The 21,685-nt window shown below is 41.2% G+C and overlaps 1 protein-coding gene and 1 long non-coding RNA gene across 5 annotated transcripts in view; one reads left to right on the top strand and one right to left on the bottom strand.

Annotated features, from left to right (window-relative positions):
* The first annotated feature begins 5,238 nt into the window (after positions 1–5,238).
* LOC311601635 lies at positions 5,239–20,055 on the top strand. The gene is made up of 3 exons (XR_014780618.1): positions 5,239–5,343; positions 8,105–8,289; positions 18,563–20,055. It is a non-coding gene; the product is annotated as an uncharacterized lncRNA (long non-coding RNA).
* LOC311601634 (uncharacterized protein) overlaps positions 9,386–21,685 on the bottom strand; it is a 29,042-nt gene continuing 16,742 nt past the window's right edge. For 3 of the 4 annotated variants that reach the window (XM_084789209.1, XM_084789207.1, XM_084789208.1), the window contains exons 5-12: positions 17,349–17,436; positions 17,012–17,135; positions 14,108–14,529; positions 13,410–13,544; positions 12,612–12,737; positions 12,433–12,521; positions 11,819–11,987; positions 9,386–10,007 (exon numbers count right to left, since the gene is read on the bottom strand). In XM_084789209.1, coding sequence (XP_084645335.1) covers positions 9,909–10,007; positions 11,819–11,987; positions 12,433–12,521; positions 12,612–12,737; positions 13,410–13,544; positions 14,108–14,529; positions 17,012–17,135; positions 17,349–17,436 — 1,252 coding nt within the window. In that variant the 3' untranslated portion in view covers positions 9,386–9,908. The remainder of the gene's footprint in view (positions 10,008–11,818; positions 11,988–12,432; positions 12,522–12,611; positions 12,738–13,409; positions 13,545–14,107; positions 14,530–17,011; positions 17,136–17,348; positions 17,437–21,685) is intronic. The other variant, XM_084789210.1, reaches the window with a different exon arrangement.

Below are 21,685 nucleotides of genomic sequence, written 5' to 3'. Positions count from 1 at the left end.
TGAAACACCATGTGGAGAAGATTGGTTATTAACCAACTGAATAACATCCTTGAAAAAATTCTGAGAGGAGGTGTAAATGTGAGCCAAAAACAGGAGGCGGGGCCTTTGGAGACTTGGGATAGTCTTGATTGTTTATTTTTCCGCTTCGAGATGCTTCTTGAGAGAACTGCTCGAGGGGAGGTTTCGTGTCTCTGGGATCCTGCTGAAGCTCAGGGTTCTGATTACTCCATGTTCCAGCAGAAAAAATCCTGCTGATTACACCAGGAGAGTCATTCCTTGGGACTGATATCCTTATGGTTTCATTACTGCAATCTTTAATCTTCTTTTCCTATTGTTCAGGTTAGTCAGGTTAATAAGTTCATAATAAAACATTTGCTAAGAAAATTGAGCCTACACCTAAGTCTTGGCCTATAATAGTAATTGATGTAAAAGATTGGTTTTTTGTTTTGTTTTGTTTTTGCTTTTGCTTTTTTACAATACCTTTGTATGAGAAGGATAGGGAAAGGTTTGCTTTCTTAGTACCTACACTGAACAGTTGTGGTCCAATGTAGAGATACCATTGGATGGTGCTCCCACAGGGAATGTTGAATAGCCCTACATTATGCCAAAATTTCATTCAAAGACCATTAGAAATACTTCATAAGCAGTTTTCTCAATCTATCATTTACCATTACATGGATTATATTCTGTTGCCTGATTCTGATTTGGAGACTTTAGAAAAAAATGTTTAAAGAAGTACAAAGCATTCTACTATGCTGGGGATTACAAAATGCCGTAGAAAAAAATACAAAGAGGAGATTCAATTACCCATTTAGGCTATAAGATAACTGAACAAAATATTAGACCTCAAAAAGTACAGATCCATAGAGATCAGTTGCAAACACTAAATGATTTTCAAAAAGTAATGGGAGACACTAACTGGTTAAGGCCTACAATTGAACTAGCTACCTATGAGTTAAGTAACTTATTTCAAACGTTACAAGGGGGTTCAGATTTAAACAGTCCAAAGTGTCTAACAGCTGATGTGGAAAAGGAGTTAATTTCAGTAAAGCAAAAACTGCAAAAGGCATATGTGGATAGAATGGATCCAAAACTTGGTTGCATTCTGGTTGTTTTGCCTTCAAAACATTCTCCTACTGGCTCCTTACGTAAAGGGAAGATAGGACTATGGAATGGGTGTTTCTAGCAAATAAACAAAGTAAGAAGTTGAAGATGTACATCGAAAAAAATTTCTGAGTTGATTACAAAGGGAAGAATAAGATTTCATCAACTATCAGGGACAGACCCCACAGAAATTGTAGTGCCTTTTACTAATTCTGAAGTCACGTCACTATGGATAATTAATGGAGATTGGCAAAGGGCTTGTAGTAATTATTTGGAAGGAATTAATAACAAATATCCAAAAAGCAAACGTATGCAATGTATAAAGAAAACTAATTGGATCCTTCCAAGTATTGTAAAAAGGACACCAATACCAGGGACACCCACTTTCTTCTACACGGATGAAAATAAGATGGGTATGTCTGGTTATAAATCTGATAAAACAACTAAGGTGATCAAAAGTCCATTTACTTCCATCTAAAAATCAGAATTATATGCCATCCTTATGGTACTGTTAGATTTTCCTGAATCTATTAATATAATCACTGACTCCTAGTATGCAGAAAGAGTCATTCTCCATATAGAAACTGCTGAATTTACTCCTGATAACTCTGAATTGACTATATTATTTATAGAACAGCAACAGGTCATCCGAAGTAGAAACTATCCCTTGTATATTACTCATATTTGATCCCATACAGGTTTACCAGGTCCATTGGCACAAGGAAATGGGGAAATCGACCAATTATTAATAGAGAATGCACTCAAAGCCTCAAAATTTCATGAGAAAGATCATGTTAACAGTAAGAGTTTGAAGGAAAGGGTCCCTATCACTTGGCAACAAGCCAGAGAAATAATTAATAGGTGTCCTACGTGTTCGTTGTATAATCAAAACCCTTTACTTGCTGGAGTTAACCCTAGGGGTAGAAAAAGGAATGAAATCTGGCAGATGGATGTGTTTCATTTTGCAGAATTTGGAAAACTAAAATATGTACATACTGTCGATACCTATTCGGGATTTAGATGGGCAACTGCCCTAAGTTCTGAAAAGGCTGATTGTGTAATTACTCATTAATTGGAAATAATGGCAATTATGGGAATACCTGCACAAATAAAAACTGGCAATGCTCCTGCATATGTGTCCCTTAAGATGAAGAAATTCTTTACATGTTATAATATTAAATATATTACTGGTATACCACACAATCCAACAGGGCAGGCAGTTGTTGAAAGAGCTAATCGTACCTTAAAAGAGATGCTTATTAAACAAAAAGGAAGTGTAAAGAACCCCAGGGGCAGATTAAACAATGCTTTGTTGACTTTAAATTTTCTGAATGTTGGTGATGAGGGACAACAGCAGCTGAGAGATAGTGGGTTATAGAAAAAACTGAGGAACTAGGACAACCAACTTACTATAAGGATTTATCGAGCATGGACTGGAAACCTGCAAAAGTTTTGAGGTGGGCCTGGGGTTATGCCTATATGTCTATATGGTTGCTGACAAAATTCATAAAGATTAGATCTGACCAGGAAAGACCTCTTAGTACATAACACATGAATGTGTTTGTATAGCAAGGGAATAATAAGGGATACCTGGTCCTTATAACATGACATTCTTTCTTACAGCTTGGATATTACAGCTCACACAGATGTATAACATTGATGACTTACATCTGCTCAAAAATAGGGCAGATGTTTATCTTTAATTTGTACATCTTGAATATATATTTATATTCAATATATATTATATAAGTACTTATTCTAAACTTGTGTAAGTTTGCTTATTGTCAGAACAAAAAACCGATAATTATGGAAACAAAGCAGGTAGCCCAAGCGATTCAACATCAAAGACTGCTTCAGCTACTATTTCCTCAAGAAATTGCATGTCTATCGACTTTAAAAATGGCTAGCCCCAAGAATCAATCCAAAAAAGACTGGACAAAACAGATACCGCTAGCTTTTGCAGCGCTTGGCCAATATCTTATTTTTCTATGGTTACCCAAAAGATGTTTCCCTCCTAAACAGCAAAAAGTAATTTTGAGAGAATGATGCCCCCATTCCCAATAGGTGGGGTGGCGGTTTTTGGTGGGTTATCAATGTTCATTGTTGTCTAGGGGGCTTAGTTATAAGTTAATAAAAGTTTCATTTAGGGATTTCTTTCTTCTATCATTCTTTCTTTCTTATTTTTCTATCTTACCTAATGTTAGGGGATAAGGGGGGAAGAAGGGAAGATATAAGGGAAGCATATAAGGGAGGATATAGATTTATAGAATAAAAAGTAGATTATTGAATCCACTAGCCTCAAATAATTTGTATTGGTATTCAAATATTTCATATTGGTATTATAGATTGATGGAAATTTAAGATTTTTCCTTTTTCAATGTTTGCTTTATGTATTGTATATGGTATGTTAATGGAAACTTAAATTGTATATTGTATGTTGGGAGAAACTTAAGATCATTTTGTTCGACATTTATTTAATGTATTGTATATGTACAACTTATTTGAAAAGGTGAAAAATAACTGTCATAACTTGTTCAGGATGGTCAGAGATAGAAATTGTTAGTTGGTCACTTATAAATCTGACTAGATACTAAATTAATTAATTATAGAATAAGCTTTACTTAGTTTTTTTTGTATATGTTTTCAAAGGGATAGATAGCCTTCAAACACTTCAGAGATTCACAGAAAATGGCATTTAATAAAGGGCTTGTATGACAGAGAGACACATCTGCTCCTGGCAGCACCTCCAGTCTAATCATGCGAGGATCAAGAAATGATAGTGGCTGATAGCCACTGGTCTGAGGAACTGTGCTTATCTCTACTGCTAATGACAGAATGACTGTCCACTATGATCAAGCCTGATACTGAGAAAATGGCTGCCCAGCCTTGCAGGGTTCCTGCTTCAGAGCAGTCTGCCAGATGCTTTGGGCTGGCTGGCTGAAGGCGGGATATACCAGTGATGGAGAGAAACTTGTCACAGTCCAAAAGCAGTCTGTCAGATGACTTGCGCCAGCTAGCTGAAGACTGGGATGCCCCAACAATGGAGAGGAACTTGTGACTGTCCAGACACTCAACTCTCTCTTCTGTCAATACTTTTGAAAGTTGCTTGCCTGCAGTTCCTTCATATTAGATAGTTTTTCCTTGTGGGGTCTCTGATGGGGTTGAAGACTAGATAGCCACAGTCTTAATATAATCTTTAGATATTAGGATAAGAATCAGCAGCATAGGATAGATAACAATTTCTCAAAAATTGTTAACTACAAACGGACTGACTGCTCCTTGTAAATGTGAGTTACTGGATAATTCTTATTTTGTTGTATATAACTTATTTTATTTAATAGAAAGGGGGAGATGAATGAGAAATAAACATGTTTTTTGTTTTGATCACAAGTGGGGGATGACAAAAAGACTTGTGAGAGAGCAGATGATGTTTATCCCCTTAGAAGTTGAACCACCGTGTGGGGCAGATTGGTTATCAACCAGCTGAAAAACATGCTTGAAAAAATTCTGACAGGAGGTATAAGTGTGAGCCAAAAACAAGAGGTGGGGCCCTTGGAGACTTGGCTGTTCATTGCTCTGCTTAGAGATGCTTCTAGAGAGAACCACTCAAGGGAAGGCTTCAGGGCTCTGGGCTCTTGCTGAGGCTCCAGGTTCTGGTTGCTCCAAGATCCAGCAGAAGAAATCCTGCTGATTACACCAGGAGAAACGTTCTTTGGAACTGATCTCCTTATGGTTTCATTATTGTATTTTTAAATCTTCATTTCCTATTGTTTAGCTTAGTTGAGTTATAAATGAGGTATTCTCAGTTAATAAGTTTGTAATAAAATCTATTTGCTAAGAAAATTGAGCCTACAGGGAGGAGTCGGGCAGATATCTTGGTGACTGAGAGAAGAACATACAGTGACTAGAGGAGGGAACCAAGGGAGAAGACCCAACTGGACCAGGAAAATAGAAGGAAAGATGCAATCAATTAGGAGGGTCTGGTCTCCCAGCATGCTCATCCTTACACAGGATCAGTGCTTGCTCTGTGCCTTCATAGGAGCCCGGGGGGTGGGGGGTGGGGTAGGGGAGGAGCTGAAGTTAGACTTAGAGATGACTAACATGTGTTTCTTCACCTGTTCCTTGTTTTTAGGATCCTGGAGAGCTTCAGAGAACAGATGAAGTCCCTGCTGTCAATCAACTGTCTTAACCTTACCTTGTAAACCCAGGAGTCAACAAAGGGATTCACAGATGGTCCAGGTAAAAAGTCAAAGTATTGTCTTGGTTCTCCACCCTAAATCCCAGATGGACATGGCTGGACACTGACAATTGGCAGGTGACACGTGTGGAATAGCAAAGCAACACTAAACCAGAAAACCACACCACCTTCCTCAAGGAATTTACTGTGCACGAGTACCCTACACAGACTTGCCTAGCAGATGGCATACCCAATGCCTCAGGTTTAAACCATCCCATGATACCAGCCCTCTCTGAAAACCTAGAGGCTATTTCCTTGCTGAAGTCCTACCCCACTCCCAGTCAGGTGAATTTCCAGCTCCTCTTCCACCTACCTTCCCCACAGGCTGGAACTTGGATTACACTTGAATTCGCTATTCTAAATACTGCAATTTGCCTGTCCCGTCTGCTGACCTCTGCCTCTCTGTATTTGACATGTTTTGATTCTGTAGGGTTGTGGGTTTTGTTTCATCACCAAGGTGACTATGTGGTTAATTACCCTTTGACTTTTGGGCTCAGGGCCTCCATCTGGGAAGGAAACATCAATGACTCCAGAAGTTTCACCCTTTCATCACCCCCATGTCTCTGCAGTGTGAGGACTTGTGTGTGCCATGGAGGAATGTCCAGAGGCTAACTGGAGCCACCAAATTCTTGGTAGTGTATTGAGCTGTCTCATCCACCAAGTTTCATTAGCTCCCCGGTTTCATCAGACTGTAGCTAAGCCAGGGGCCAGATCTCTACTGGTAGGAGGGCCTCACTCCAAGGATGAAGCCTAAACCTGTTTACTGGTTAAGATTCACAAACTTAGGATGAGTTTACACTTGAGCCAGAAAGACTGAGCAGAGGTGGAACACTTTCTTGCCTGATCCTCTCAGCTTCTGTGCAGGGCTACCAGCCAGTCTTGATTTCCCACTTGCTCATGTCTCAAGCAACTGATTTCCTTTGGGCAGCATTGAATTGTGCAAGGCCCTGAGTTGTGGGAGTTCTGGGAATGTCTGAGACCTCTACCCATCATGGGAGCAGTTTAGAGGAGTGCTGATGCACATGTGGCAGGTGCTGAACAGTCAAGAATGCTCTAGGAGAGCCAGGGGCCCTTCCCACCTGGGGCCCTTCCCACCTGGGGCCCTTTCTACCAGGGGCTCTTCCTACATAGTGCTCTTCCCACCTGGGGCATTTCCCACCTGCATTGTGGGCAAAGATGCAGAGACAAAAGGGAAGGACTTTGTGCTACTTATGAGGTTGGCGATGCATGAGGGCAGAAAGGTGCAGAGCCTTTGTATCACACCCGATGGTTCACCAAAGCTGAAGGCAGAATACATGATGGGAGGAAAGAAACAACTACAGAGGGAAGGAAAAGATAAGATCAATAAGGTGAACTGGGACTGCACTGCATAACAATAGATGATCATGCAGCAGAGCCTTGCTTACTGCTCCTGCTGAAAAGCCTAATAATTTAACATCCCCTGTGGCATAGTTAATCCAAACCTAGCTCTGAATCTGAGGGTTGTTTTTTAATTTGGTGTTTGAGAATGAATAAAATGTATTTTGATCAATCTGTCCTTCTCCCTCCCCTCTAACTCCACACATTACTTTTCCCACCACCACGCTCTGCTCACTGGATTTCTTCAGTGCAGCCAGTATGTGCATGAGTGTGGAGTCATTCACTGGGATACAGACAGCCTATGAGAGAGTCTAAGTTGCCAGAAAAATCAACCCTCTCTCTCCTCCCAGCAGCCATCTGTTATCACTGATGAGTGGTGCTTGAGGTTAAAGTCTTGGGACCACTCCATGGCGATGTGTAATTTGGGTGGCAAGAGTAGTTCTAGGTCAGTTAGTGCAAGGTGAGGCTTCTGGCCACACACACTAATCCTTCATCAGGCAAGCAGGCTCTTGCTTCAGTTAGTCAGAAGTCAAGTGCCAGAGAGCCTGAGGTGAGGGTTATTAGTCGGGTGTACAAACAGCATAGACTGTACTTTGACAGGGCTAGAATCCTAGCAGGTAGCGGGAGTGAGGGGCTCCCTGGAAGTGCAACAGGGGCTCAGGAGCAAGGCTTCAGATGGCTTGAGATTACAGTGGGTGGGCAGTTATTAACAGGAACATGTCTCCAGCTCAGTCATGGTGAACAATACCCACAGGCTACAACATGTCAAGGCTACTTTCCCCTTCATTGTCTTCAAGATACACTTCAAAACATTGCTCAATACACAGCCCTGGCTATTAGCTGCTATCGTGGCGTGAAAAGATGTGGAGGAAGGGTGTGGACTGAAGCTGATAGTCTTAATAATACTCTTCCTTTTTTATTTATAAAATGCATTTGGGACTAAGAATCTTTATAAATGTTGGATGCCACAGAAAACTCATGAATATGCAGCTGTAAATCTGTGTATATATAATATTCCATTATATATAAGCCAAGCCTTGCCCTTTCTATGTGGAAATGAGCAAGTGTAGAAGTTAAAGTGAACATGTCTGGAAGCTCTTGTGAATTTCATCATTTCCCCTCCATGAGCCACACTAATATGTAACTCCTGAGCTCTCCCTGGAGGGTGAATTGAACTTGGCCTCATGTTGAAAAGATAAACAAGGTCAAACTGACTCTACCACCCCATGTCTCCTCACTGGGTTATAGTGAGGTGCTTTCAGCTTGGGGCCACTTTATTGACATTGTTGCTGGAGTGGAGAAACACAGGAGAGGGTACAGAGCCACCTGCTTTGAATCTTAGAGCTAATGACTACTGTGTTGAGGATGGAGAAGGCAGGCTAGGTCCCAGGACTCCCTTTCCAGGCTCTTCAATCTAGAAGGTGTTGCAGCTGTTCTGTGGTGTTCGAGAGAAGGACCGAGCTCCTGGGTTGCAGCTGTTGACTCCTGTGCTCACAATCTCTGGAGAACTTCTCTGTGCCTCTACTTACCCTCAGCTGGTAGGAGTTGAGCATATGCAGGAGGGGCAACAACTAAAGCAGGAAACTCTGGTGAGTGTCAGCATTTGACAAACTACCTGACAAAGTGAGTGCAACTGTGCTCAGCCATTGCAGGGCTACTCAAGGAGGTTATCTCCAAGAACAGCCACATTCTAAGCAGTGGGCAGAAGCAGTTATGCCCATAGGTGGCCTCAGGCCTCCTGGAATTCCCATGCCTTCCTAAGACATGCTCAAGCTTACCGCTGTCCTCAGCAGTCCTGTACTTTGTGAGGAAAGTGTTCTGCTCCCCAATGGCATATTCTCCAGCTGAAGACCAGATTGCTAAAACAACTTTGCAAATGCAGAGCATAAACTGTAATTCTGAGAACTATGGATGCTGTCCAGGAAATTACAGTGAACTCCAAAGTCACACTGGGACCAGGGTGCTTGACTAGCTATCAAAAGTCCACGTGCCACCACCATCTTTCTGTTGCCCTCAGGACCATACCTCTTTAAGACCTCATCTCCGAATTCATCACATTAGAGGCTACGGCTTCCGGTGAGTTTGGGGAGCATGCAAACACTTCTTTTATAACACTATGTTCTAAACCATATGTCCGGAGGCATGTCAGAGTACTCTGGGTTGTTTCCTTTGCTTTCTTCCATTAGTAGTGCATTGCCCTTCCCAAAGACATGGGGTGATTTCTGGTAGAGCTATCCATGCCCCTGACCCCTCCCACTCCTCCCACTCTTCATACAGAGGGGAAATGCTCTTCTTGGTACAGGACCAACAAGCAAAATCACCTTTGTGGCCACAATGCTGGGGAGATGATCCCTGAACTGTACTAGCCAGTCTAGCCTGCTTGTGAGCTCCAGGTGCAATGGTAGACACTGTCTTTAAAAGTAAGATGGGGATAACACACAAAGACAAACCAACCAAAAAGGCTGTAGGTAGGAATGGGGCGCCTATATTCTTAGCGACCCAGGAGGGTAGCAGCCATTGGACTCTGTAAGTGTAGAAAACAAGCCAATGTGCTAGGAACAGGTACTGCATGAAATGTTTCTGCCTAGAACATAGGCTCTTCATCAGGACATAAGTGTGGGTCTACCAAGTCAGTAATATTCCTAGGATTTCAAAGTCAGCCTCACAGACACAAGACTTGCAGTACAACATAGTGTTTATTAAGCAAAGACATACATTTTTTGAACAGATATTACTTCTCAAATTGGTTGTCTGGAATATAGGTTACAAAGTGGCATAGGACCACAGAAGACATATATGAATAAATCAAGATTAAGGCCCGAGATTTGGGGAAAAGGGCATGATGGAACAGTATTTTTCTGCGTTTCAAACCTCTGTGGCATTTCTTATTTTGGCAAAAACATTAGTACCCTAGAATTCTTCCCATTGAAGGCAGCTTGCCCCAGCAAAAGCACAGATGTATATACGTTTACTTGAAAAAGTGTGGGGCAAGCAGATGGAAATGAATAGTGGTTATCACACACTAATCTGGATGTAATAGTTTGCTTTTGCAGCTTACTTTCCATTAAACTCATTATGCTTAAGAAACAACTAAAAACTAAATTTGTGAGTAAAGAAAATAACCCACCCACCCTCTCCCATCCAGGGACTCTTGTATGTCCCTTTCCCACATAGACCATGGACTTAGGTCTTCTGCCTCATCTTCCCCTTAGGGATGAGGATTGATGATGTTCTCTTCAGTCAGAGAATCTGCAGAATTGTCTTGACCAGGCTGCGTGTTCTCTCTCAGGTTATCAGAAGAGGCATGCTGAAAAGAAAAAAAAAGCAGGGAGAGTGGCAAACTGAAATATTCTGTGGTGATAGGAGTATTCCTTTATTTTCAAGCCAGTGAGCCACTGACAAGTGTCTTTGCATTATTGGTTTACAAGGTACTAGGGGGGGGAGGGAGGGAGGGAGGGAGGGAGAGAGAGAGAGAGAGAGAGAGAGAGAGAGAGAGAGAGAGAGAGAGAGAGAGAGAGAGAGAGAGACAGAGACAGAGACAGAGACAGAGACAGAGACAGAGACAGAGACAGAGAGAGCTTGGAAAGTTAGGATTCCTGTAGTATTCTTCCTTCCAGATGCATCTTGGCTTAATGGCAGTCCTGAGAACCCAAAACTTCCTTTTAGTCTGCAGCATCTGTGTCTGGCCCTCCACTTCCCAGCTTTTTGTGAAGTCAGGCCTAGCCAAAGTCTCACCTGTAACCTTGGATTTAAGTCATTTCAGCATTTACACAGTGGAAGTAAAGATGTCAGCTCCCACCAGGAAGTGGAGGAGGACAAGCACAAAGGCAGTGTTACAGGTATCAGTTGTAGAACTCTTTTTTGACTCTATTTTGAAGTGATTCAGGACCCAGTACGTGGAACCAAATGGGGTGAATGAGGAAAATAGATTCAGGAGGAATTGGGCTTCAAACAGACAGCTGAAGATCGGGGCAGGAGTGAGCAGAAAGCAAGGAGCCCAGTCAGAGTCTTATGTACTCAGGATGAAACTCTTGCTCTTCCCACTCTACCTCTTTCCCAATGAGCTATCTGAAACCCTACGTTCACTGTCTGGACTATCAGATCAATTTTGTGACAACTCTGATTCTTAGAGTCCCATTCAAGGATACCATTGTCTTGATACCTTTGGAGCCTACTTTGCTAGTGAGTCCATCAGACCATTTGCTCATTTTGATCTCGATATGAGATCATAGGGACCCAATTTCTGGTGACACTGATGGTTCACTTGGTCAAGCCATGTATATGAAATTATTACACATTTAGCTATCTAGAATTTTTAAACATTTAAACATTTTTAAACATTTTAAACATTTAAAATGAAAATACTTTTGATGTGTTGCTATTTTGCCAGATTGAATGTTTCTGCTCCTTATAGGGCTAGCTGGGACTTTACATGAAGAGCTAAATCTACTGGGTTATTTTTATCAGGGCCTGTTTTAATTCTGCAAGCGTAGCCCTTAAAGATGGTCCCCAAGGTCTGTCTGCCATGTCTAACATAAGGCAACTCCATAGATAAATGCCAAGCACACTCACTCAGCAAAGGGAATTTTAAGGAACTTTTTCAATATGATGAGACATATCCAAGGTAGGTTCTAGACTGTATTGCAGTATTGCAAAATGTATAATCTCAGTAAGGAATCTGGATTCAGTGTTGAGCTTGGCACTAAAGTGAGGTGTGGCTGGGGAAGACTGAAAGTCAGACTGTATTTAGGAATCATTTATGAAGCTCAGTTATACAAGATTCCCAATGGTTTTACTCAGCAGTGAGTTCTACCATCACATGTGTGACTTCCTTCAAATTGATAATGCTTTCAACTCTGCATTTCAAAAACAGAGCATATTTCTTGGGCATTCTCCTTATGAAGAAGAGTCCCAGATCAAAAGAAAAAAGCTATAGGGCATTTCAATTCTATCATACAGATTCCCTCTTAGACTGTAGAGCCACGAGTTGACCTATACTAAACAATGATGCTCTATAATGTGGCCCATGGCATTATTTCATAGCTGCATGAAATTTCCTGAGTCCCCCAGGCCAGGAATTTTTGATTTATGACCTTCAGATGATTGAGAATCACTTACATCTGACTGTACTGGTGGGTCCTGTGGCCTTGCCGATGAGTACTGTGATTCTGCTGGTGGGTAACCTGCTGTTGTCAATGGCTGATGTGGCACTGTCATTGCTTCACATGAACTTGCTGATGGGTGAGGCAGAAGTGGAGAAGTACAATCAACAGGATCCTCTGAAAGTCTGTAAGAAATTTGGAGCTGTTACACAGGTCAAAGAATGATGGCTCATATGGAGTTCTCCATGTTACCTGTAAAAGCTCATCCAGGTTTATGTTATTGGCTGCTCACAGCAAGTAGCAAACATCTTACATCTACTTCCCTGGTTTTCATGTCCCATGCCTTCTTTCCAGAGAAGTTGAAGAATGGACATGAAACTCGGGAGTTAGTTATGGTCAATAAACACTTCTCTACAAACACCCCGTGCAAAGAGTCTGAACTTGAGGAATAAAGCCAATGATTTCAAGGGTTGGATGGGAAATCTCTGCATTTGAGGCTGTCTTGTCTAAGCCTTCTGTGCGGAAGATCTTCCACTTTATTAATAGATGCTGAGATAGGCACTATACAGGCAGGAACAAGGGAAAAAAGCATTGGCCTCCACCCTTCTCCCCAGTCAGTCTGTCTCTTACCTATCTGTCTGATTCTGTGCATGTTCAGAATTGTCATTTCCAGAAGAATCAATGGGGCCACTCCCCAGGTCATCAATAGCAGTCACCATCTACACAAAACCAACAGCGTTATTGTAAAAATAATACAGGTGTATCGTACATGAACTTATTGACATCTTAGGCTCTGGCTGCTCCTGTACCTGCTCTCGTGGCTGACATGCCTGATTCGCTTGTCCTTGTCCAGTTTGTTGCAGTTCATCATACAAGTTGCGAAGCATCTCAATACGCTGAGACAACTTATACAGACATTGTTTTTTTTTTCTGTCCTGCAGGTATTGATGTGTCAAAAATAAACATAAAAGTAACTTTTTATAGACAATTGAAAGGTTTTAATCTAGCCAACTGGGACTTAAGTGTAGCACAAAGAATTGAGAGCAAGGAGCTTTTAAAGGCAGAAAACAAAAACAAAAACAAACAAACAAAAAACACACTGGACAGCTGCAAGGGGGAGCTAAGATAAGCAGTTAGCTGAAGTTGAGGTTTGCATAAGCAGGCAGTTTAACAGAAGCCAAGATATGTTACTTGGAGCATCTTAACCTTAGGTTCCTAGAGTAGGGTTGGGTAATTTATAAAAGTAACTTGATATCTGAAAAACCATCCCCCAGAAATGAAATGTACATTTGAATGAATCCCAAATTAATGGAAGTCTGGTCTCTATATGCATACAGGGCTATGGGGACTACTGACTGCTTTGGTAGCACGCTAGTCAGAGACATGCCTCTGAGTCACAGACTTCTGAACATCCAAAACACCTGCACAAGCAAGTGTATATCATTGAGCCTGTATTGAGGTCTACCTAGCATAGATATGTTTAATTCTCTGGAGCAGCTCAACTGCAGCCTATGGGGTAGGCTGAGCTTGAATAAACAAAACCAATCAGACTTCCTATACAAATGAAATGTCCTTTCAGTTATAAACTTAAAATGAACTTTCCATACCTCTTCTTCAGTATTTGTATCTTGAAAGGATCTGGTTATGCTCAAATCATAGACCTGTGTCCTTATTTGTGGGGTGTTGAGTTGGGCAAACCTTTCCCCCAAAAGTGGACGTTGGGATTGCAAAGATCTCCTTGGCTGTATTTGTAAGGACACAACAAAATTACTTGCTGTTAGTTCATGCCGTTCCTTAATACACGTGTGAACATGGAAAAGGAGCGCTCAGCAATCCCACAGGGAACCTTAGATATCTAGAAGCTAAGATCTGGCTGGGCTCTCCTCAGCTCCTGTACACAGGCAGACTGAAGACCCGCTATTGATTGTTTTAAGAATTTAAGACTGTATCTACACTGAGAGTTTAATTATTCATATAAATTTCCTTCTAAATAGTTCAAGGAAATTTCTCAGTACTCCAAAAATCCATGTAAGGCAAGAAGGCCTTTCAAAAACATGTCCTTGTATATTTAACAGGATGAGAACAAAAGGGGTGTGATTTGCCTTAGAGAACATCAAACCTGCCTGTTTTTAAGGGTCCAATAGATTTTCTTGTGTGTCTGAAAAGCTAGAGCATTAGAAACAGTGATATATGTTTTTGAAAAGTAAAGATCATGCTTTCTATAAAGTAAACCTGAACAGAGTGAATTTAAGCTTAACATTGTTAGAGGTTTAAAAAAATGCACTTGAAAGACTTTGAGATGTACCTCAGTTACTCCAGAGGCTGACTCATCTATGCGCACTGTGGGTTCCACCACTGCCTCTGGGTGCACATGCTGTGTGGTTGTGTTTGAGATTGTTGAGGCTGTCTCTGCTGCCTTTTCGTGTCCTTGGCCTTGGTCCACAGTGGTTTCTAGGGTCTTATCATTTTTCTCGTCTTCGCTGTCTTCTATTATTTCACAGTAATCTTCATCTGATGAACAACTAGAAATTACAGTAATTTCATTAGGATTGAAGATCTTTGCCTCTTCCAGTGTTTTCTTTTCATCCTCATCACTGCTCCCTTCTTGTTCTGGGGAGCCTTCTTCTTCCTGGCTATCACTTAAAAGGGTCTCTGGAAGCACTTCTAATTCCATATCCATAGACTCTAGCATGTTCTTTGAATCTGTCGTACACTTCTGTCCAGAACCTGAGGAAGGAAGCACAGAGGAGATTGTGACTAAAACAATAAAATATGACATCGTTATATAACAGGACATTGTGGTTTAAGGATGAGATATGCTTGGAGAGATGGCTCAGAAGACAAGAGCACTGTCTGCTCCTCCAGAGGTCCTGAGTTCAATTCCCAGCAATCACATAGTGGTTCACACCCACCTGTACTGTAACCTGACGCCCTCTTCTGGGATGCAGGCATACATGCAGATAGAGCACTCATACATAAAATAAGTAAATACAAATCTTAAAAAAAAAAAGAGTGAGCTGTGCCAGGTACAGGAATCATTTAGAGAACAGTATTTCTAAAATTCGTTCATATTTGAAACTTAAGGACAAGTGTATCTGATTTCTCTCTGCCCACCTCCCATTTTATACTGGTGCTTAAATCCAGCCCAGTTAATAGTAACCTTTCATGGCAACATCCTTTGGTCTCTACCTCAAGATGTTGGGTGTCCTCCAAATAGTAAAGCTGAAATAAGTTACAAATGACTCCAAGTCTCACAGCCAGGAATTTACCCAAGCAAACCGAAAGTTCCATGCAAAACCTCTGTGAAAATGTTTGTAGTAACATTATTCATAACTATCAAAAACTTGAAACAATCCAGATGTCCTTCTACTGATGGAGGGATTAAAATTGGCAATATAGTCATAATGTGGAAAAAATTAAAGCGATCCATTGTTTCCTGTGACATGAAATTTGCTAACTGTACATTTCTAAGAAAAAAAAGACAGAAGGAAAAGACATCACATTGGTAACAAGAATGAAACCAATGTTGTTTTGATTATGTAATGTGACATTAAGGGCATCACAATGAAATGGTTAGATTTTTTTTTTTGCTTTTGTCCATTTTCCCATGTATTGCTCTTTCTATTCAAATTATTTTATTTTTGTGACAACATCCATGAATCCCAGGATGGCCTTGAACTCATGGCATAGATAATGGCCATGAACCCCTGACCCTTCTGCCTCTCCCTCCTGAGTATTGCATTGAAATTTTTCTCTAAGTCCAAAATTATTTCAAAATGAAAAACATTTACAAAATATAAGCATCAGGATCAGGCAGAGTGCCCCACCAGATACCTCCCAATTGCTCTATGCAGCTTCAGGATGCACACTTCACAACAATGCTATGGATACAAGCAAATTGCACTTCAGTCATTCAGTTAGTTTTATATATTCCATTTTAGTCCTTTTGGAAAATTCTAGTTTCCTGACAGTTTCAGTGCTCAGAGCTTTGACTAAATTTTTCTGCTAACAATCACTTCCAAATCACTTTTGCGATTTAATAGCATATTTGCAATTTTCTGGTTCCAAATGAAAAAATAAATATCTATAATCCATAGCAAGCACTCCAGACGCTGCTAAATTTCAACGTTTGTTGCTGGTTATCTGGCTTTGCTCCTCTGACTGGAAAAGATAGCTGTGGGATCTTATAAGGATTTCTCCACAGCTGGTTTAACAGTAATGAATATAATTCCACAGAACAACCCTCCAAGGTAACTCCAGATAAGTAGGCTAAGTGCAATCACTGCTCATGTAAATGTTAAAAATAGTCAAACACACACACACACACACACACACACACACACACACACACACACACACACACACACACCACAACCTTTGTGCTGTTTTCAAAGAACAATTTGGAACAGAGATCTGAAACTTACAAAAATAATGGAAGTGATGCTACTAAAAATATTTGAAAGTTAAACCTACATTTGAAACTGAGGAAAAAAGATTAACCATAGTAAGTGAAAATGTCACAATATAAGTTATCTGCAGTAAGATCCATGTCTCAAGTGTTGCAGTTTTTATACAATTGTATAATTAGTACTTAGTTATAGAAACACATAAAAGGAGCAGCAGTATTTTGGAGGGATTAACCACTTTCACTGCTACTTCCATTACATTTTCCTGGCAATGCACATGCCTATAATTCTGTCATCCCAGCACCCTGGTGTGGAGGTAAAAAACCCACTCTGACTTCTAGGACAGGGTGAACTATACATCAAGAATTTGCCTCAAAACATCAACAAAACTAACAACAAAAACATGTTACAGTAAGATACACTGCATGGGCATAAACAATAAAATGGTATTTATTCAAAGACAGATCTATCACAATGTCTGCAGTATTAAAATCAAAAGCAAGTGAATAATACAAATTCAACAGAAAAAAAGGAGAGTCTGCACATTTCTAACTGGGATTTCTAAAATGTGTAAGATCAGTGATTGTTTGAATCTCTGAATCATCATATCAAAAGATTTACAGAAAATGAGCAGAGTTGGACATGACACCTGTGATTTCACAGTGTTATAAATAGAACACTATTTTAAACCTCCTAACCACCTTGAAGGTCATCTGATTTATTTCATCCACTTCCAAATAGCTCATTGTACCTACTCGATGTCAGGGGTGTAAAACCTGTGGAAGAAAGGCTTGTCCTCGTACCTGTGCTCTTGCTTGTAGTGGCACTTATCTTCCTCCTTGTGCTCAACCGAGATGATGTCCTGGCCTGAACTGTTTTTCCAAGTGGCCATTCCCGAGTGGCTGGTTGAATATCCACAATCTCAATCTGAGATTCCAAAAGAAGATGATACATTTCACTAGTGAAATAGAGTAAGACACAAATAATAGGAAACACAGGCAGAACCCAAAAACTTTAAACATAATAACATACTTCAAGCAATTGAAAATCTAACACTATACATACTTTTGCAACAAACATTAAGTATATAACAACATTAGAGGGATCATAGTTCTACTCAATGGCTGTCAGTGCACATACTTCTGAGTCTGAATCAGAATGTTCCATATTCGAAGCTTCATCCTGGCAAATTCTTTGCAATTCATTCTTCTGGCGTCGTTTTTCAAGCCTTAATAAAGCCATAAAGAAATAATTATCAAAATGTGTGTTGTGTACTGGCCAGGAAGCTCCCTCTTTGTTGGATAGCTTTCATTGTACTAGACAGGGTTATCTAAGCTGATGGAGGGAGAAAAAAGTCAGTGACAATTTTGCCAGCTGTGAACACCGTGATCAACAATAATGACTGGCATGGCAAAATACGCCCATGTTTGCAATAGTTGCATCAATGTTACGTGGCAACCGACCAATTCCTGAATGGAATGTATGTCTGGTACTATAAATCTGATCAAGAACACAAAGCTGGGGAGTTCACCTGCCCTAAGGGTGAATCTACTTGCTGTTACCTTGCTAAATGGACATAGTGTCAACGTGCTCTCTAAATTAATGTCTTTATGCAATTTATCTTTATGCCCATGGATTAGTGCAGTTCTCAGATATCATCAGAGAAGTTCATTTATGCAGTATTCAGTGGTTAAAATTGAAACTCACAACTAGTCAAACTGTAGAGAATTAAGTGTTATTGGAGTGTTTAGATATACGTGGTACATCTGTAAGAGCCCCTTCCACACAAGGCTTAGGGAGTATTGCAGAAGGTAGGGCAGGAAGGCTGTAGGAATCAGAGATCAGGGAGGTAACAGTGTCATGTGGACCATGACAGGAACACTGCACTCAGGAGCTCATAATAGTGGTGTGGCCACATGAGACCCACAGAAGCCCTACCTCCTGTAATACTGCTCCAAAGAGGAACAGTCATAGGGGAGGGGAATAAGGGGAAAATGGGAGGGAGGGAAGAATGGGAGGATACAAGGGATGGGATAACCATTGAGATGTAACAAGAATAAATTAATAAAGGAGAAAAATAAATAAAAAAATAAATAAATGCTAAAAAAAGTGTTTGTTCTAATTGACCTCTTTAGAACAATATAGAAATATGATCCAATGAGAAACCACTGTTAGAACCCAATCTCTGCTCTGAACATAGTAAAGACATTCACAAACAGAAAGAATTCTAGCTCAAGGACTAGAACTAGCCATTCAGATGTTTGTTTTGATAAATCTCTGGGTATTGTGTTTATTTCATACTCCATTAATTTTATATTTTAATATATTATCTATTTTTGTCTTTATGGATTAAGCTTAACATCCAAATGGTATAACGAGAACACTTTTTTTTTACACAATGAGAAAGACCAAGGACAACCTATTTTAAGTAAAACAAATGGTTTCAGAAGGCCTACTCAGGTTACATATGCTCATGGTAAGGTTTTGTCAACTAGTTCATATTTTATTTGCTTTCTAAATGTCTCTACTTGTTAAGACAGGGTTGACAGAGGTACGGACTCAGAGTTGGTTTTTTTCCAGAAGAATACAAGGAAATTACATAGGACTGCCAAAAAATTATGTGGATTCAAGGAAAACATTCAAACAACTATTTGTCGACTTCTGGCTGCATAAGGAAAGACCAGGCCATAATTTGGTAAGAGTCAGGATTTGGTGAACCAGACCCAGAATCTGTAACTGGCTGTTGGAGAGCTGGATGCAAAATAGGAAGAGCAGAGAAGAAAGCTGCTGTGGTAGTGAGGAGAGAATATGCTGCCAAGTAGGACCACAAAGCATGTGTCAACACAAAATCACCAGGAATGTGTCCATCCCATGCCTTGGGTTCACTGCGAAGCTGAGAGATGCTGAGTCCATGACTGTCCTCTTACCCCACAGCCTCACTGCTCCCTTAAGCTCCCTTGCCCTTCCATCACCCCAACACTGAGCATTACCACCACAGGAGCTCTTCCCTCAGCTGCACTTCTCAGCCCTTCTTCACCCATGCCCTTGAGACTTTTCTCCTTGTTAAAATAAATGAATAATATAGCAAATAATACATACAAGGGGATGAATAAATGAAGCTAATGAATAAATTTATTGTTTGTGGTGAGAGCACTTAAAGTTAATTATTAGCATTTTCCAATATATGGTGAGGATACAATGCATGTTATTGCCTGTACTTACCAGGATACACTGTGGATCCCTAAAACAATTCCTCCTCTCAAAAACAAAAAAACAAAAAACAACAATAGCCTTGTGTCCTTTGACCAGCATCTGCCCATTCTCTTTGCCTCTGCCACCTTAACCCCTAGTACCCACCATTTTAGAATCTAAGGGATTCTGGGAGTTTGATTTTCTTACTTTCCACATATAAATTAAAGCACATGATACTTTTCTTTCTGTGTCTGCATTTTTTACTTAGCATAACTTCCCCTAGGCTCATGCTCTTATGTTGCAAATGGCAGGATTTCCTCATTTTTATGACTAGTATTTCATTGTGTGTACACACCATAGTCCTGATAACAAGTTTGGGAAGGACATGGAGTAAGTGGACCTCTCAAACACTGACACTGTAGATGGGAATATATATTAGCACAGTTATTACTGAGTCAATGTAGAAGTTGCTCCAATAATTGAAATATTCTCCATAGCTCCGCATGAATTGTCCTATCCTCCATAGCATATAACGATACTGGGTGTATACTCAACAGAACTCCCTGTAATTTCATATTTACTGAAGCAATGTTTACAATAGCCAAGAAATGGAAAACCCATACACTTCTCATTGAGTACGTACTATGTGTAAAATCAGAGTATCTGCCTTCTTCCACTCTGGCTGAAAGATACACTGGCATCTGTAATCCTTATTGATATCGCAGCCTTCAAATAAGCCTGGAAGACTTCGTGTCATTGGAGGTATGGGGAGTTTCTACTTTCCCCCACTGCCTGGCTTTGATATACCACCAACAAGCTCTGAGGTTCTCTTGACAAACACTAGTAGTAGAATAAGTAGGCTCAAGAGGCAAGGAAGTAGAAATTGTGGGCTACTGTTATTAGGTCAGCTTATGCCTCTCCCAGTCCTTACTGTATAACTTTTCAACAATTCATTCCACACGTGTGGCCTATAGTGTTCCTTGGAAAGCTTTCATTGGAGGTGCTAAGGCCTTGAGAGTCCAGGACTATCTGTGGAATGACCCAAGACTGGAGGCGTGCCCTCCTAAAAGAAGGAAGAAATTTCTTTGGTGCTACTGGTTTGCCTGCTGTTCACAGAATGATCGCTATCCTTTTGCCACCTGCTGTGTGGGAGGGTAAAGGATCCATCAGACTAGCACTTGCCAGACATTATAATACACAGAAGCCTCCTGGCTTCATGTTAACTATAGTATTCGCGTCCCCTCATCCGTATGTTGTATAGGACCAGGACATCTAGGGGAACTAGAACTCTGCATGTAACTCCCACCCAGTGTTGTCTAGTGACTTGGATGTTGGACTCTAGGAGGACCAAACTTATACAACTATTGCTCTAGTCCAAAGCTTTTCCCTACAAGATTTGTCTGTCTCAGTGGCCCCTGTCAATCTCCCTGCATCTCTTTCGGTCTCTGTCTCTCTCTCTCCCCCTTTCCCCTCTCCCATCTAGAAACCCCCCCTCCCACTCCCTTTACCCCGTCTCTGTGTCTTTCTCTCTGTCTTTTGCAGACATGTTCATTTTCCATCTAAGCCATAGGAATTCTCTGCTAGTTGGTACACACCTGTAGTCTCAGCATATCAGAGGTTGAAAGGCAGGAGGATAACAAAGACTTCAAGACTGCCTTGGATATGAAACACACTGAATACAAAGAAAATCAAATGAATTTCTGATGGTCAAAAATGACGAGCAGAGATCAAGACAAAGGCAGAGGGAAAGGCAGACTCCTGAGAGCAGAGGCAAAGTCTTGAGGACAGAGGCCTGGATCTATGGTCAGGGGTCTGAGAGCAGAGGCTTGAGGTCTGAGGGCAGAAGCCTGATGGCACAGGACTCAGAGAAGAGGTCTTAGGCTTAGGGACAGACCTGAGGGGAGAGGCAGAGGAAGAGTCAGAGACTGCGGCCTGAGGGCAGAGGCCTGAGGCCAGAGGTGTGAGAGCATGGGCCTGATGGCAGAGGATACTGGGCACACTGCAGAGGCCTTAGGTCAGAATCCTGAGACCAGAGAACAGAAGCGTGAGGGCAGAGGCAGATACAGACCCAGATCCAGAAGCCTGCAGGTAGAGGCCCAGGCTGAGGGCAGAGGGCAGGAGCCTGAATGCAGAGGGAGAGGCAGAGACCTGAGGCAAGAGCAGAGGCAGAGGCCTGAGGGCAGAGGCAGAAACAGAGGCAAAGGCAGAGTCACAGACAGACTCCTGAGGTCAGAGGCAGAGGCCTGAGGGCAGAGGCCCAAAGACAGAGGCCAGAGATCTGCAGG

This window comes from Acomys minous (genome assembly GCF_964271855.1).
Source record: "Acomys minous genome assembly, chromosome: 7".
In the NCBI taxonomy this organism is placed as follows: Eukaryota; Metazoa; Chordata; class Mammalia; order Rodentia; family Muridae; genus Acomys; species Acomys minous.
This window is presented reverse-complemented; position numbering and strand designations above follow the sequence as displayed.